Source organism: Phalacrocorax carbo (assembly GCF_963921805.1).
Source record: "Phalacrocorax carbo chromosome W unlocalized genomic scaffold, bPhaCar2.1 SUPER_W_unloc_16, whole genome shotgun sequence".
Lineage (NCBI taxonomy): Eukaryota > Metazoa > Chordata > Aves > Suliformes > Phalacrocoracidae > Phalacrocorax > Phalacrocorax carbo.
The window spans coordinates 114304-129662 of NW_026990250.1; the positions used below are offsets into that span (position 1 = coordinate 114304).

At 39.1% G+C, this 15359-nt stretch overlaps 1 protein-coding gene across 3 annotated transcripts in view; it reads left to right on the forward strand.

Annotated features, from left to right (window-relative positions):
- Positions 1–14651, forward strand: part of LOC135310834 (chromodomain-helicase-DNA-binding protein 1-like) — an 81362-nt gene extending 66711 nt beyond the window's left edge. Inside the window, exons 30-36 of one of the 3 annotated variants that reach the window (XM_064439883.1) lie at positions 273–530; positions 963–1103; positions 3817–3995; positions 6527–6623; positions 6831–6888; positions 12861–13071; positions 13894–14651. In XM_064439883.1, the coding sequence (XP_064295953.1) occupies positions 273–530; positions 963–1103; positions 3817–3995; positions 6527–6623; positions 6831–6888; positions 12861–13071; positions 13894–13954 (1005 nt within the window). In that variant the 3' untranslated portion in view covers positions 13955–14651. Of the gene's footprint in view, positions 1–272; positions 531–962; positions 1104–3816; positions 3996–6526; positions 6624–6830; positions 6889–12860; positions 13072–13269 lie in introns of all 3 variants that reach the window. The other 2 variants (XM_064439880.1, XM_064439882.1) reach the window with 2 other exon arrangements.
- Positions 14652–15359: the final 708 nt, after the last annotated feature.

A 15359-nucleotide genomic window follows, 5' to 3' on the forward strand; every position in this document is an offset into this window, starting at 1 on the left:
GGGGCAGATTTCTATGGGATATGAAAGTTAAATGGACTTAATCTCTCACCCCCCCATTACCCCTGCTCAATCTGTACTTGTTTTGTGTCACATCAAGGAAATGAGTGAGAGGTCCTCATTTTATTTTGCAACTGCATCTAGCTCCATTTGATAGTTGTTAAACCTAAGTCTGAAGAAATCACACACTGATATAAAGTACATTTTAATCTGATGGCTACAAAATTTGTATAGTTGGAACTCAGTTTAATGTGGCATATGCTTGTATATTGCAGGATGACATTGTTTCAGTGAAACATCCACATAAAAAAATAAAAGCAGAAAAAGAAAATGAAGAAAAGCCTGAGCCAAATATTGATATAAAGAAGGAAGCTGAAGGAAAAAGAGAGACAAAAGAAAAAGAAAATAAGAGGGATTTGAAAAGGGAGAAAAAAGAAAAAGAGGATAAGAAAGAATTAAAAAATAATAAAGAAAAGAGAGAAAACAAAGTAAAAGAATCCACACAGAAAGAAAAAGAAGTAAAGGAAGAAAAGGTAACTAGGTTTATTTTTCTTATATAGCACTAGAAAAGGCCACCAGGTTTTTGTGAACGATTTTGAGTTGAAACGGTGGTCTGAATCATTTACTTTACAGTTGTCATTTCACTGAAGTTTTTTGCATCATTTGAAGTTTTGTTTTTACCACTTGTAACTAAAGGGACAGGCAAACGAAATGGGAAATTACCTCTTTAAAGATTCATAGCTTAGTGGGACTGAGAGTGCAAGTGGTACAAGAAACTTGTCCATTCTCCTTCTCTATCCCTCGGAGAGAGAAAATCAAAGGTACTGTCATTGAATGTCAGAATATTTTTTTTCTTGTTATTATTGAAGAGAATGCAGCAATTACAGTGATTGCCTAATTACAGTATAATTCCAGCCCCAAAATAAGATTTGCTTCTCAGATACGTTTTCATATTTTGTTCTTAGGTAAATGAAATCAAATCTGAAAATAAAGAAAAAAATAAAAAAGTTTCATTGTTGGATATTCCAGTTCATATTACTGCAACTAGTGAACCAGTTCCTATATCTGAAGAATCTGAAGAACTGGATCAGAAGACATTCAGTGTGGTAAGTCTCTTGTTGATAACTTAGTGTTTACACTTGATATTCTAAATGAACAAAATTTCTGATGTTCTTGATTCTGCTATTAGGCATTATAACACATACATCTATTGCCAGTAAAACCTTAGATCAGTGAAGGCTTACCAACACTATGCTAAAGTCAGTTTGGTTTTCAGGCCAGCAATTTTATTTTATTGCATTTATGCAGTATAGTGAAGAGTATTTGTCTAGTCGTTTGTGCGCTGAACAGTTTTAAAATACAGACTGTGAAAATCCGTCCTCAATAATTTGTGGATACTGCTTCTTAAAGGACAGAAACGAATGAATTTTAATGCAGCTGCTGTAGTCTCTGGCTTGGCCTTATCAAATGCCCCTTTGTTCTTCGTAAGCTAACAAGAGAAATTAAGTTTCAAAGTTGCTCTTGAAGTATTACAGACTTCATGTGTTAGAGGAAGGAACAAACCCTAAAGTCCTTAGAAATATCTTGCCAGCATAGTATCTCTGATGCCAAAAGAATTTCAGTTATATCGCCACTTTTGACCACAACAGAATCAATATTGGAAGGAAAAAAGGTAGGTAAACTCAATCTGTGTAAAGTTTTATAGGTTGATTGGGGTCTTTGGAAAGATGCTAAGGAGTTACTTTGAGCAGCTACTTTTCTGCTGTGGAAGTTCTATCATTCAGGTCTCAACAGTTGTCTGTTACTGCCAGACAGGTTTACTGGATCTACCAAGCTGCTGGTTGTGAGAGGCAAATTATCTTGTTTTCTCATCAGTATGGTACTGACCAGTTTATGTATGTGGGTTTTTTTGTTTTGTATTTTGTTTTTTATCTAAATGCTATAAGTGACTCATCCATAATTTCCAGGCTATCTTGTGTGTGGCTAGGTGACTGAAAATCACTTCATTCCCATATACAATTACACTTTTCTGTTTACCTCTACACTTAAGCAGTGTACTTTGTAAGCTGTCTCTTTAAAGGTTTCTTTAAGCTGTGGTTAGTGCGATATGTAATGTAGCTGCTTAATTACTTAATGGCATGAACTGGTGTCACAGTTTAACCCTAGCCAGCAACTAAGCACCACACAGCTGCTCACTCACTCCCCCCACCCCAGTGGGATGGGGGAGAGAATCAGAAGGGCAAAAGCAAGAAAACTGGTGAGTTAAGAACAGTTTAATAACTAAAATAAAATATAATATTGATAATATTGTAATGAAAATGAAAACAAGAGACAGAAAGAAGCGAAACCCAGGGAAAAAACAAGTGATGCAACTGCTTACCACCTGCCGACTGATGCCCTGCCAGTTCCTGAGCCGCAATCACTGCCCCTCCCCGGCCATCTCCCCACAGTTAATATACTGAGCATGACATCATATGGTATAGAATATCCGTTTGGCCAGTTTGGATCAGCTCTCTTGGCTGTGCCCCCTCCCCTCCTGGCTTCTTGTGCCCCTGGCAGAGCATGGGAAGCTGGAAAAGTCCTCGACTAGTGTAAGCCCTATCTAGCAACTACTAAAACATCTGTGTGTTATCAACATTATTTTAATGCTAAATCCAGAACATAGCACTATACCAGCTACTAGAAAGAAAATTAACTCTATCCCAGCCGAAATCAGGACAACTGGTAATGGAACAGCTTCACTGATTTTTGAGTTTTCCCTAGATGTTGACATAGTGATGGTTACATTCTCCAAAACCCCTCATATTTTTTATTCTGGATATACAGACTTGCCTCTCTTCCTTAGTGGGAGCAATTCTAGATTGGGGTTGCGCATAGAACATTTTTTTGGCCAGGCCCTCTGTTTTGGAAGGTATATTCATTATGCCATGGTCAGATGCAATCTAATTAGCATGTTTACCTTTTCAACAACCCACAGCAGTAATTTCCATTTGAGGCTAACTCATTTGACTTCTTGTCTACCTTGTCTACAGGTAAAAATGTCTACCTTGCCATTGTGATTGAATGGTATTTCCAAGCAAGTGTCTATAATTTAAAACATGCTAACTGGTTTATCTGCATTTATTATTAACACATTTGAATTAGTGTGAAAATTCAAGTATGCACATATGAAATATATCTATGGGTACATCTGTGTTGTCATCACTGTTACTAATATAGGCACACCTAAACTAGCTTTATCTTAGATAGCTCAGTTTCTGTCAGTATCTGCATAGAACTCAGGCTTAAAAACTGCTCAGAGAAGGAATGCTGATCCTCTGTTGAATGCCAAGTTTCATTGTTGCAGAAAGTATCTACTATTTTAAGTTATATATATTTTAATATTAAACATTCGCATACTTAATCTTGACACTGAGTTTGTATAGCTTTCAAGGTCATAAAAAGTAAAATAACTCGTCCTGTATACTTGTGCTGAAATTTAAACCCATGATTGTAAACCCCAGTTATAATAATTCCTTTCCCTAAGAAAATCTTTTATATTAATTAAATTAGTGCTTTCTTAAATCTTTAATATTTGTTGCATACGATCTAATGCTTTCATATAGGAGTAAATTTTAAACTAGATTTAAAATACTACTTTTTCCAAATGAAACCTTGTAGTAAAACTGAAAGAGCTGTAAGCAAAGACTTGTTTTCCATTTTGCTTACAACAGTACTGTCTTTGCCTGTATAAATAGCACAGTAAGGGTGGGTTGTATTTTACATTTTTTTAAATCTTTTTATTTTCCTTTGAATTAATGTATTTTTTACATTTCATAGTGCAAAGAAAGAATGAGGCCTGTCAAAGCAGCATTGAAACAACTGGATAGACCAGAGAAAGGCCTTTCTGAAAGGGAACAGTTGGAGCATACTAGACAGTGTCTAATCAAGATTGGGGACCACATTACTGAATGTCTAAAGGAGTACGCAAATCCTGAACAAATAAAACAGTGGAGAAAGTAAGTTATTCTGCATGATTTTTCTTTAAAAAGGAAAATCCATAATAGCTTCTATTAAGCAGAATAGGTTTTAATTATTTCTCATTTCTTACTCTCCCTTTCTTGTATTTCTCTGCTGTATTACATAAGGACTTATAAAAAGGTGATTATAAATGACTCCAGCTTTTAATGGATTTACCTTTTCATACTTGCATAGCAATGCATTTTGTCCAGTAGGTGGACTCATCTCACTTCTTAAAACCAAAAGCAAACAGAAAATAACTGTATTTAGAGTACATTTAATGTTTAGTGGAAAAGAGTTCTTATTAAAGAATCTGGCTTTTTCAACTTTGCAGTTTGTTTGGTTGGGGTTTTTTTTCATGCTAAAAATAGGCCATTATAAATTTGTGTGCTGAAGTTTGAATGATTTGAGTTGCAGAATCCTTTATTCTTTTCAAAAATATACTCTAAAATGAAATCAAATATTAACTATGACTTTATAAAAAACATTTATCATAACATACTCAGATGTATTTCAAAATGAAAGAAGTGGTTTTAAGTGTTCTTATGCATCTGTGAGGTGATAACTTTGGGGAAAAAATAAGAAAAACGTTGGTTTATAAGCTTGTTATATATTGTTGTTAAGTTCTTAATACAATTTGAGTTAGATTTATCATAATGTGGACTTTAATCCTTCATGGTTGCTAAAGCAGTGTGCTGCTGCGGCCAAGAAGGCCAACAGGATGCTGGGTTGCATCAAAAAGGGCATCACCAGCAGAGATAAAGAAATCATTATCCCGCTCTACTCAGTGCTGGTCAGGCCACACCTGGAGTACTGTGTACAGTTCTGGTCCCCGCTATACAAAAAGGATGTGGACAGGCTGGAAGGGGTCCAGAGAAGGGCCACCAAGATGGTCAAAGGACTGGGAAGCCTGCCATATGAGGATAGGCTGGGAGAGCTGGGTTTGTTCAGCCTTGAGAAAAGGAGGCTCAGAGGGGATCTCATCACCATGTACCAGTACTTAAGGGGTAACTACAAAGAAGATGGAGACTCCCTTTTTACAAGGAGTCCCATGGAGAGGACAAGGGGGAATGGATACAAGTTGCTCTTGGGGAGATTCCGATTGGACATGAGAGGAAAATTTTTCACAGTGCGGAGAGTCACCGTTGGAATAATCTCCCCAGGGAAGTGGTTGACTCGGCCACGTTGGACGCTTTTAAGAGTCGTCTGGACAGGGTGCTGGGCCGTCTTGTCTAGACTGTGCTCTTCCCAGAAAGGTTGGACTAGATGATCCATAAGGTCCCTTCCAACCTGTGATTCTGTGATCTATCCTGCGCTTCCATATATGGCACTCAGTCAAGTGTTTAATTTCCTTGCAGACTGTTGTTAACATAGAATATTTCTGCTGTTTGTACTTGATTTACTTCAAAATATTAGGGTGAACTGAAATACAAAAGCAATATTCATGTCTTAAAGACACCTTGGTAAACATATTTCTTTAAGTGGAAATTCATAGTAGAGCTACTATAATAGTAATTCATACAAATGCTACAGTACCATACATAGATTATTAAAATATGTATTTCATCTGTCTTTAATAAGACATAGAATTTAGTAAAGGTATTAATTCTATATTTCGTAGACAGATGTCATTGGGAGCACCATTGGCTGGTTGCGTCTACTTTTGCAAACCTCTAGGCGAAAACTATAATGTTTAAATCATCACAGTGAAAGAGGAGATAGATGCTTCTTGAGCCTACACACTTGAGATGTTTCTGAACTAAACGCTAATTAGAACAGTAACATTCTGTAGGCTTTTAAGCACTATACCTGTAAACTTTTCTAAAAGAATTCTAGGCTTTAGATCTGGTGTCTGCGATCATAGAAGCAAATGTTGTCTTTAGGGTTTTGACTTCTTGACACCAAAAGAATTGATTTGTTTTCCTTTCTTCTTTCATAGCGTAGATTAAGATCAAAGTTTTTGTCATGCTGCTTTCATCCTCTTTCAAATTTCTCATTTGGTTTCAAAAGCTTTGACCAGGCTTTGGAAATCTGTGGAAAAATCCTGTCCCTGATATCTGTAGGAAATGAGGCATGTAGGTCAAATTTCTTACACTGCAAGAGATTTCAAGTTTGGAAGAATCTTTACTGAGTAGTAAATACTCAAGTTTTCTGACATATTTTAAACAATCTTTCAGAAGACTTGCACAACAAATTGAAAACTACATTTTTATGCAATTGCACAAATCATTCTATTAACAGAATTGCCATTAATACTACTTTTCATGCACTTTGCATTCTGCAGAATTATCATTGTGATAAATATTATTAAATGACACATTATTAAAGGAATTAATTTCTCAAATGTTTGAAATACAGCTAAGTAATGTTTGCTGTGCAGCTAGGTAATGTTCTCTGTAACAGACTTTGCAATGATTTCGAGTTTACTGAAGTACTGTTGAAATAATTTCATTTAAGTCCATGTTCTGTTGTATGATACAATAAAAACTAATATATAGAAGAATTATAACCTCTCTTTCTTTTTCCTCAGAAACTTGTGGATTTTTGTCTCTAAGTTTACAGAATTTGATGCCAGAAAGCTGCACAAGCTGTATAAACATGCAATCAAAAAACGCCAAGAACCTCAAGTAATACTTTCAGACTCTCTAAGTATACAAATATATATTATAAGTTTTATAACCGTTTTATAAAGTATCATTTGAGTACATTCAATATATTTGAAGTATATTTTACTGTTCATAGTAAACTAGTTTGTTTTCTTATGATATTTTCTGAAGGATTCAGATGCAACTTTGCCATTTATGAATGACAATTTTTGTACTTGTCTCTTTTAGCAACATAGTGACCAGAATATTAGCAGCAACATGAATACACATGTAATTAGAAATCCAGGTAAGAAATATTGAGCTTATTATTGTGCTGGTTATCTTAAATGATGATATGTAAAATGAAATAAGCTTAAAACTGTCTCCTAGAACTCCTATACTGCTGGGTATCATAGAGATAGGCTGACTTAGCATAACTTCACTAGTTTGCTGATGAAATTCAACTGAGCGCAGACTGAACTAGGTACTTACTGATTTTAGTAGCAAGTTATTTAGCCATTCTTTTAAAATAAATTAATTAATTTTTTGAAAATACACTTTTTTGTATTTGATTTTGAGGATGGAGAGTGGCCAACTCAACACTTGCAGACTTCTTCGAGGCTCTATACCTGTTTGTAGCAGTTGTAGTGTCACCATCTTGTAAGAAAGATACTCCCTGAAGTCATGGTTAACCCAGCAAGCAGCTAAACACCACACAGCCGTTTGCTCATTTCCCCTACCCCCACCCCATAGTGGGATGGGGGAGAAAATAAAAAAAAAAGTAAAATTTGTGGGTTGAGATAAAGACAGTTTAATAGGACAGAAAAGGAAGGGAAAATAATACTACTAATGGTAAAAGAATATACAAAGTAAGTGATGCACAATGCAATTCCTCACAACCCACCAAAGAGTGTCCAGCCAGTTCCCAGGTTGCGGTTGCCACCCCCCCAACCAACTCCCCACAGTTTATATACTGAGCATGATGTCATATGGTATGGAATATCCTTTGGCCAGTTTGGGTCAGCTGTCCTGGCCATGTCACAGCTTCTCACTGGCAGGGCATGAGAAACTGAAAAGTCCTTGACTAGTGTAAGCATTACTTAGCAACAACTAAAACATCAGTGTGTTATCACCATTATTCTCATACTAAATCTAGAACATAGCACTGTACCATATAGTAGGAAGAAAATTAACTCTATCCCAGCTGAAACCAGGACACTATCCACCCCTTACTCTATACCATCTACATCATGCCCAGGTCTCACAATTTCCAATACATCCCAAATAATCACCACCACCTTTTTGATATATACACACAGATATCATTCCCTTAGTCTATGGGCCATCCCTATAAAATGTTTGTTGAGTTTGTTTAGTCCATAACTTTGGGCTTCATCTGTCATAACAGTCCTTCAGGGTGTGTGGTGTTGGACTGTTGCATGCTGAAGCCAGTTCTGGTTCCATTATTGCAACACTTTTCAGTAGTGCCCAATGACAGGACATGGGACAATGGGCACAAGGAACATAGGAAGTTCCACCTGAATATGAGGAAAAACTTCTTTACTGTGAGGGTGACAGAGCAGTGGAACAGGCTGCCCAGAGAGGTTGTGGACTCTCCTTCCCTGGAGACATTCAAAACCCACCTGGACGTGGTCCTGTGCCCCATGCTCTAGGTGTACCTGCTCAAGCAGTGGGGTTGGACAAGATGATCTCTAGAGGTCCCTTCCAACCCCTACCATTCTGTGATTCTGTGTGACACTTGTCCAGTTCTATCACCGCTGCACTTTGCTCAGTTTCATCAAAGTCATTCTTCACTAATTTAGGTCACTCTTATGGTAATACCATTGATATGGCATATAATGACCATAGAAGCGATTCTATAGCAATTAACAGCATACCGTTCAGTTCATTGGCTGTTTTCACCCAAAATCAAATCCCCTTGAGGTACACACAGGACTCCTCCATCCTCCCGCATCACCCACCAAGTGCACCCAGGTCCTCGAGCAAACGCAATCCCACGAATGGGTTTGCCTTTGCCTGAGGCAGGAAGAACCCAGACTGTTTTGCCCAGCACACTTTTTGTGTGCACTACAGGAACTCTATCCCCTTCCACAGTATGTAGGATTTCTGACTGGGCAGGGCCAGCTCGATTGGCAGATCCCCTCGTGTTGACTAACCATGTGGCTTTTGCTAAATGTGTATCCCAGTGTTTAAATGTCCCACCCCCCATTGCTCTCAGAATACTCTTTAACACTCCATTGTATCTTTCAGTTTTTCTAGAGGCTAGTGCATGATAGGGGATGTGATACACACACTCAGTGCTTTCCGTGCTCTTTGGCCCAGGTGTCTATGAGGTTGTTTCAGAAATGAGTACCATTGTCTGACTCAATTCTCTCTGTGGTGCCATGTCACCATAGTACTTCTTTTTCAAGGCCCAGGATGGTATTCCAGGATAGAGTACCAGCCACTTTTCTCATTCAGCGACGTCTAAAGCCAACTGGATGGCCTTTATTGTGCACACTGAATCAATTCACCTTCTCCTTCAGCAGTTTCTCCATCTTGCCGTATAGGACTCCATACAGCAGCCTTCCATCTCCGGTGCTTTCCCACAAGATGACGGGACCCATCAGTGAACAGGGCATATTGCTTCTCATCTTCTGGCAGTTTGTTATACAGTGGGGCTTCTTCAGCACGTGTCACCTCCTCCTCTGGTGATATTAAAAAATCTTTGCCTTCTGGCCAGTCCATAATCACTTCCAAGATTTCTGGGCGACTGGGGTTTCCTACTCGAGCCCGCTGGGTAATCAGTGCAACCCATTTACTCCACGTAGCATCAGTTGCATGGTGTGTAGAGGGGATGTTTCCTTTGAACATCCAGCCCAGCACTGGCAGTCGGGGTGCCAGGAGCAGCTGTACCAACCACTTCTGAAGCAGCTCGAACCCCTTCATATGCTGCCAATATCTCTTTTTCAGTTGGAGTATAGCAGGATTCAGACCCACTGTATCCACGACTCCAAAACCCTAGGGGTCGACCCCGGGTCTCCCCATGTGCTTTCTGCCAGCGGCTCCAGGTAGGGCCATTCTCCCTGGCTGCAGTGTAGAGCACATTTTTTACATATTGTCCTGCCCGGACTGGCCCAAGAGCTACTGCATGAACTATTTCTCGTTTCATCTGTTCAAAGGCTTGTCGTTGCTCAGGGCCCCATTTGAAATCATTCTTCTTCCAGGTCACTTGATAGAGAGGGCTTACGATCAGACTGTAATTTGGAATATGCATTCTCCAAAAACCCACAACGCCCAAGAAAGCTTGTGTTTCCTTTTTGCTGGCTGGTGGAGACACGGCTGCTATTTTGTTGATCACATCCATTGGGATCTGAGGACGGCCATCTTGCCACTTGATTCCTGACCTGGATATCCTGTGCAGGTCCCTTTACTTTACTTTGTTTTATGGCAATACCAGCTTTCAGGAGGATTTGGACTATTTTCTTCCCTTTCTCAAAAACATCTGCTGTTCTATTGCCCCACACGATGATGTCTTCAATGTATTGAAGGTGTTCTCGAGCTTCTCCCTGTTCCAGTACAGTCTGAATCAGTCCATGGCAAATGGTAGGGCTGTGTTTCCACCCCTGGGGCAGTCGATTCCAGGTGTACTGGACACCCCTCCATGTGAAAGCAAACTGTGGCCTGCACTCTGCTGCCAGAGGGATTGAGAAGAATGCATTAGCGATATCAATTGTGGCATACCTCTTGGCTGCCTTTGACTCCAGTTCGTATTGAAGTTCTAGCATGTCTGGCACAGCAGCACTCAATAGTGCAGTGACTTCATTCAGGCCCCGATAGTCTACCGTTAGCCTCCACTCTCCATTAGACTTCCGCACTGGCCACATGGGACTGTTAAAGGGTAAGTGGGTCTTCCTGATGACTCCTTGCGTCTCCAGACAATGAATGACCTCATGGATGGGAATCAGGGAGTCTCGGTTGGTGCAGTATTGCTGCCTGTGCACTGTTGTGGTGGCGATCGGCACCTGTTGTTCTTTGACCTTCAGCAACCCCACAACAGAAGGGTCCTTCAAGAGGCCAGGCAAGGTAGAAGACAGCTGTTTCATTTCCTCCGTCTCCAAGGCAGCTACACCAAAAGCCCACTTGTACCCTTTTGGATCCTTGAAATACCCTCTCCTGAGGTAGTCTATGCCAAGGATGCACGGAGCCTCTGGGCCAGTCACAATGGGGTGCTTTTGCCACTCATTCCCGGTTAGGCTCACTTCGGCCTCCAATACAGTTAGCTCTTGGGATCCCCCTGTCACTCCAGCAGTACAGATGGGTTTTGTCCCTGTATAGCTTGATGGCATTAGGTGCCCTGTGCGCCAGTGTCTACGAAAGCCTTATTCTCCTGTGGGTCTGATGTGCCAGGCCATCGGATCCACACAGTCCAGTAAACCCAGTTGTTCCTTTCCTCTGCTGGGCTTGAGGCAGGGACCCCTGATCATAGTATTCATTACTCACGTCTTGTAAATACAAATCACAATTGTCTCTATTAGGATCAGAAATAAAATCAGCACTTCTATTCCTCCATCTGGGGAATTGCTTACTGGAAACTGGAGCAGCAGCTTTCCTGGAAGAACCCCCCTGAGTGATTGTTTTTCCTTGCAACTCATGTACCCATGCCTCTAGGGTCGAGGCAGATTTTCCATCCCACTTCCTCATGTCCTCTCTGTGGTCATGCAGGTAAAATCATAGGGTGGCCCATGGTGTGTATCCATTATATCCTCTCTCTTGAGCAAAGGGACGCTTACTCCTAATGGCTGAGATACTCCCCACCTGTACAGACCAGTAGGACATATCATCTTTAACCCTAAGCAAGACCTGAAACACATTCAGGAGACATAGCAATAGGACTATGCTGGTGTGAACATCCCAAGGATATTCAAAATTCTCAAGAGCTGTTGTAACTAGTCTGAAGGAGAGAGGGAAAGTGAAGGAGTGGGATAAAGTGTTCTCCCATCTCCTCCATAGATTGGTTCTCTGAGGAAAAAAGGTAGAGAGGTAATTATTAATAGTTTCCGAGAGGTGGCTCCCAAGGTACGGAGATGATGGTAATGTCAAGTACAAATACCAAATTAGTCTCATGACCAATGATTTTATCATATCATAAACCACTGTTAAACAGTGCAGCAAAATGATAGCCTTGACCCAGCTCCTAGTGGTGATAAACAGCACAACAGGGAACATATACTGCAAGTATAGTGTTATATAATCCAACTTTGAGAGCAAGCATGAGAACTTTAAGAGCAAATAAATTGACGTTGTGACCAGTGACTATTAAACTAATATAATGAATGTTTATAACAAATTTGCCTTAACATGCTCTGGTCAGATTTGTCATTATCTCAATCCTTCGCGCCCCACATTGGGCGCCAAAAAGGGCTGTTGTGGTTTAACCCAGCAAGCAGCTAAACACCACACAGCTGTTCACTCACTTACCCCGCCCCATAGTGGGATGAGTGAGAATAAAAAAAAAAAAGGTAAAACTCATGGGTTGAGATAAAGACAGTTTAATAGGGCAGAAAAGGAAGGGAAAATAATAATAATAATAATAAATAATGGTAAAAGAATGTACGAAGTGATGCACAATGCAATTGCTCACCATCTGCCAAATGGTGCCCAGACAGTTCCCGAGTTTCGGGTTGCTGCCCCCCGACACCAGGACAATGGGATGTCTTTTATTGTTGACAATACTACTGTTTTTTATGCTCCTGCACTTGCCTTCTTGTAATGCTTGCTTTTAAATCATGTTATGTAAAACCTTGAGTATGTTATAATGGGTTTAAAATAAATATAATGTATTTTAGTAATACCACTAAAAACCTTTCATTAACAAGGTATACCTCTAAAACCGATGTTCATGCTAGGGCTATCTCTCCTTAGAGAGGAACTTCTTACTATTCTGTCTAAAATCGCTCTACTAAAGACACCTGGTCTCTACTCACTGCTCATTTGGACCACACTGATCCTCTCCATTCTGTCTGTAAGGTGGAAAATTTTAGTTTCTCAGCTCTACATATCTACATTTCTAGCTTGCTTGCCTTCTGCTTACTTCTGAGGTTTCTCTCTGTTCACATTAGCACATTTGTCTTTCAGTTATTTAGATCTTGTTTCTGTCAAATTATAATGTTCTTTTAAATTGCTTTAAATCTAACAGGTAGAAGTGCTGTTTGAATTGGTGAAGAAAAAAATTTATAGTGTATAAGACTTCCTTATAACCTCTGCTTTATTAAACAGATGTTGAAAGACTGAAAGAGAATACAAATCATGATGACAGTAGCAGGGACAGTTATTCTTCTGATAGACATTTGTCACAATACCATGATCATCATAAGGACAGGCATCAGGGGGATGCTTATAAGAAAAGTGACTCTAGGAAAAGGTTCTATTCAGCCTTCAGCAATGGAAAAGACCACAGAGACTGGGATCACTATAAACAAGACAGCAGGTAAATTGCTTCAGCAATTGTAAAATCTGTTAAGAATTCCCTTCCTGGTTTTGCAGTATGTTTGTAGTAAGCATTAAAGTATCTTTTCTGAGTAATGCAGAATCGCAAAGGAATTTTTCTAATGCAGTTCTGTTGAACTGACATAATTGTAATTCTTACCGTGTGTTCGGTAATACTAATATAAGTAAATTTTTTCAGATACTATAGTGATAGTAAACATAGAAAGTTGGATGACCACAGGAGCAGAGATCACAGGTCAAACCTGGAAGGAAGTTTAAAAGACAGTCGGCCTCATTCAGATCACCGTTCCCATTCAGACCACAGGATACATTCAGATCACCGTTCCACTTCAGAGTACAGCCATCATAAATCTTCCAGAGATTATAGATACCACTCAGACTGGCAAATGGACCACAGAGCTTCTGGTAGTGGCCCGAGGTCACCATTAGATCAGAGGTCTCCTTATGATTCAAGATCTCCTTTAGGACACAGATCTCCATTTGAACACTCATCAGATCACAAAAGTACACCTGAACATACATGGAGTAGCCGGAAAACATAACAAAGACTGTCATTTTCTGGACCTTCTTTTAGCCATATACAGTAAGCTAACACAGTAATTGCCTTATGTGACTTGAAAGATATGGACTGGATATTCTGTCAGTAGCAGTATTGTTACTTCTTTCCAGGATGCAAGGTCTATTATCCCAACAATAGAAAAATATTTTTGTATTTAAAGTTTATGCTGCACTGTGCTGCAAATGTTGTGGCACTTTTTTTTTCTTCCCCTCTTTAAGAAATGGAAAATGTTTACTTTCACAGGGACCTCAACACTGCCCCATTCAGACTGGATCTCATAAAACTGAGGCTGAACGCAGTTTAAATTATGTTTGCAAATGAGTTTTTAAACACTGACCTGTGATCACGTTTCAGGAAGGAACGAGGAGTTTGTTTTGTTTTCTTAGTGAAGAATTCTCAAGGACTTTGTTCACCTTCCAAAGCTATTTGTTTACGTTGTACACTGCAACCACCTTGCCGCTTTTCATCACAAGCTTGAATATTTAAGTTCTGTACTTATAACTGTAAAATAGCCAGGATTTCTCCTGTTTGTGATCAGTTGTAATAATGCCTTTTTACAAAATAAAATAAATGGCTGAAAATTATTGCAAACTAATAAAATGAGCTTTTTTTTTTTCTCTTGTTCCTTTCCCCACCAACTCAGGCCTTCTTGTCACAAGTATGAAACAAAGTCAGTATACTAACACTCTTTAATAAAATATCTTTATGAAATCACTATTCAGAATGCAAAAATGGGGAAAGAGAACATTTTTATTCCATTTAGTGCCCCCTTTTTATTGGATGCTTCAGATACATGGTTTTGGTTTTCTATTAAGCTGTCAATATTGTGATTTGTTGTAATGAAATGGTGGGAAATATTCAGCTAAACTGTGATTTGGAAAGTTTTTTCCAGTCCATTGGTTTTAAAGAAGGAGCATTCAATATCTGAACACTTCTGAATCCAAATCAGCCAAAATTTATTGGAAATATATTTGTTTTCCCTCTTAAAATGGGCAATAATGTCAAATGTGCTATGCAGCCAGTTTTATATTTGAATGGCTTTCTATTAATAGCATTGCTACAATGCACATTGATTGTACATAGGTAACTTCTGTCTGACAAATTAAATTTAAAAGGATACATGGGCTCTTGTTTTCTGATGGTGTTTTTCTACACTGTACCTTTCTCATTTAACCATAAAAATATTAAACTAAGTACTCAATTTTAATACACAACATAATTAGGGAAGATAAATGTCTACCCTGACATCATGTGGTTGGAGCAAATATGTTGCTCCAATTTTTCTCATCTTGCAATGTGTTGAGCATTTTTTTCCAATTAACCAGATTTACATGACAGCATTAAAATTGAACCAAAACCTCTTCAGAGTACCTGTCTGTTGTGCTCTCACTGTAGGTACAGCTGATGCACATTCTAAGCTAATATCATTTAGCCAAGTACGGTTAAATTAATGTAGGCTGCAACTCAGATAACTAATGCTTCTTCATTTCTTAGCTCTTCATCTTCCCGGGGTTGGGAGGGTTTTGAACTATGCTTTTGAGCTTAATTGCTGAAGCAGTGGTTAGCTAGTGTTGCCTAGTAAGGTTGTGCATGGGTGCTATGCATCTTCCTCTTCCAGTGGTGAAAATCTAGAAGTTAGAGCATTTACAACCACTGCCTAGTTCTTAAAGTTTGGGTAGTGAGCTGGAATCTTGGATCCACTATAATAA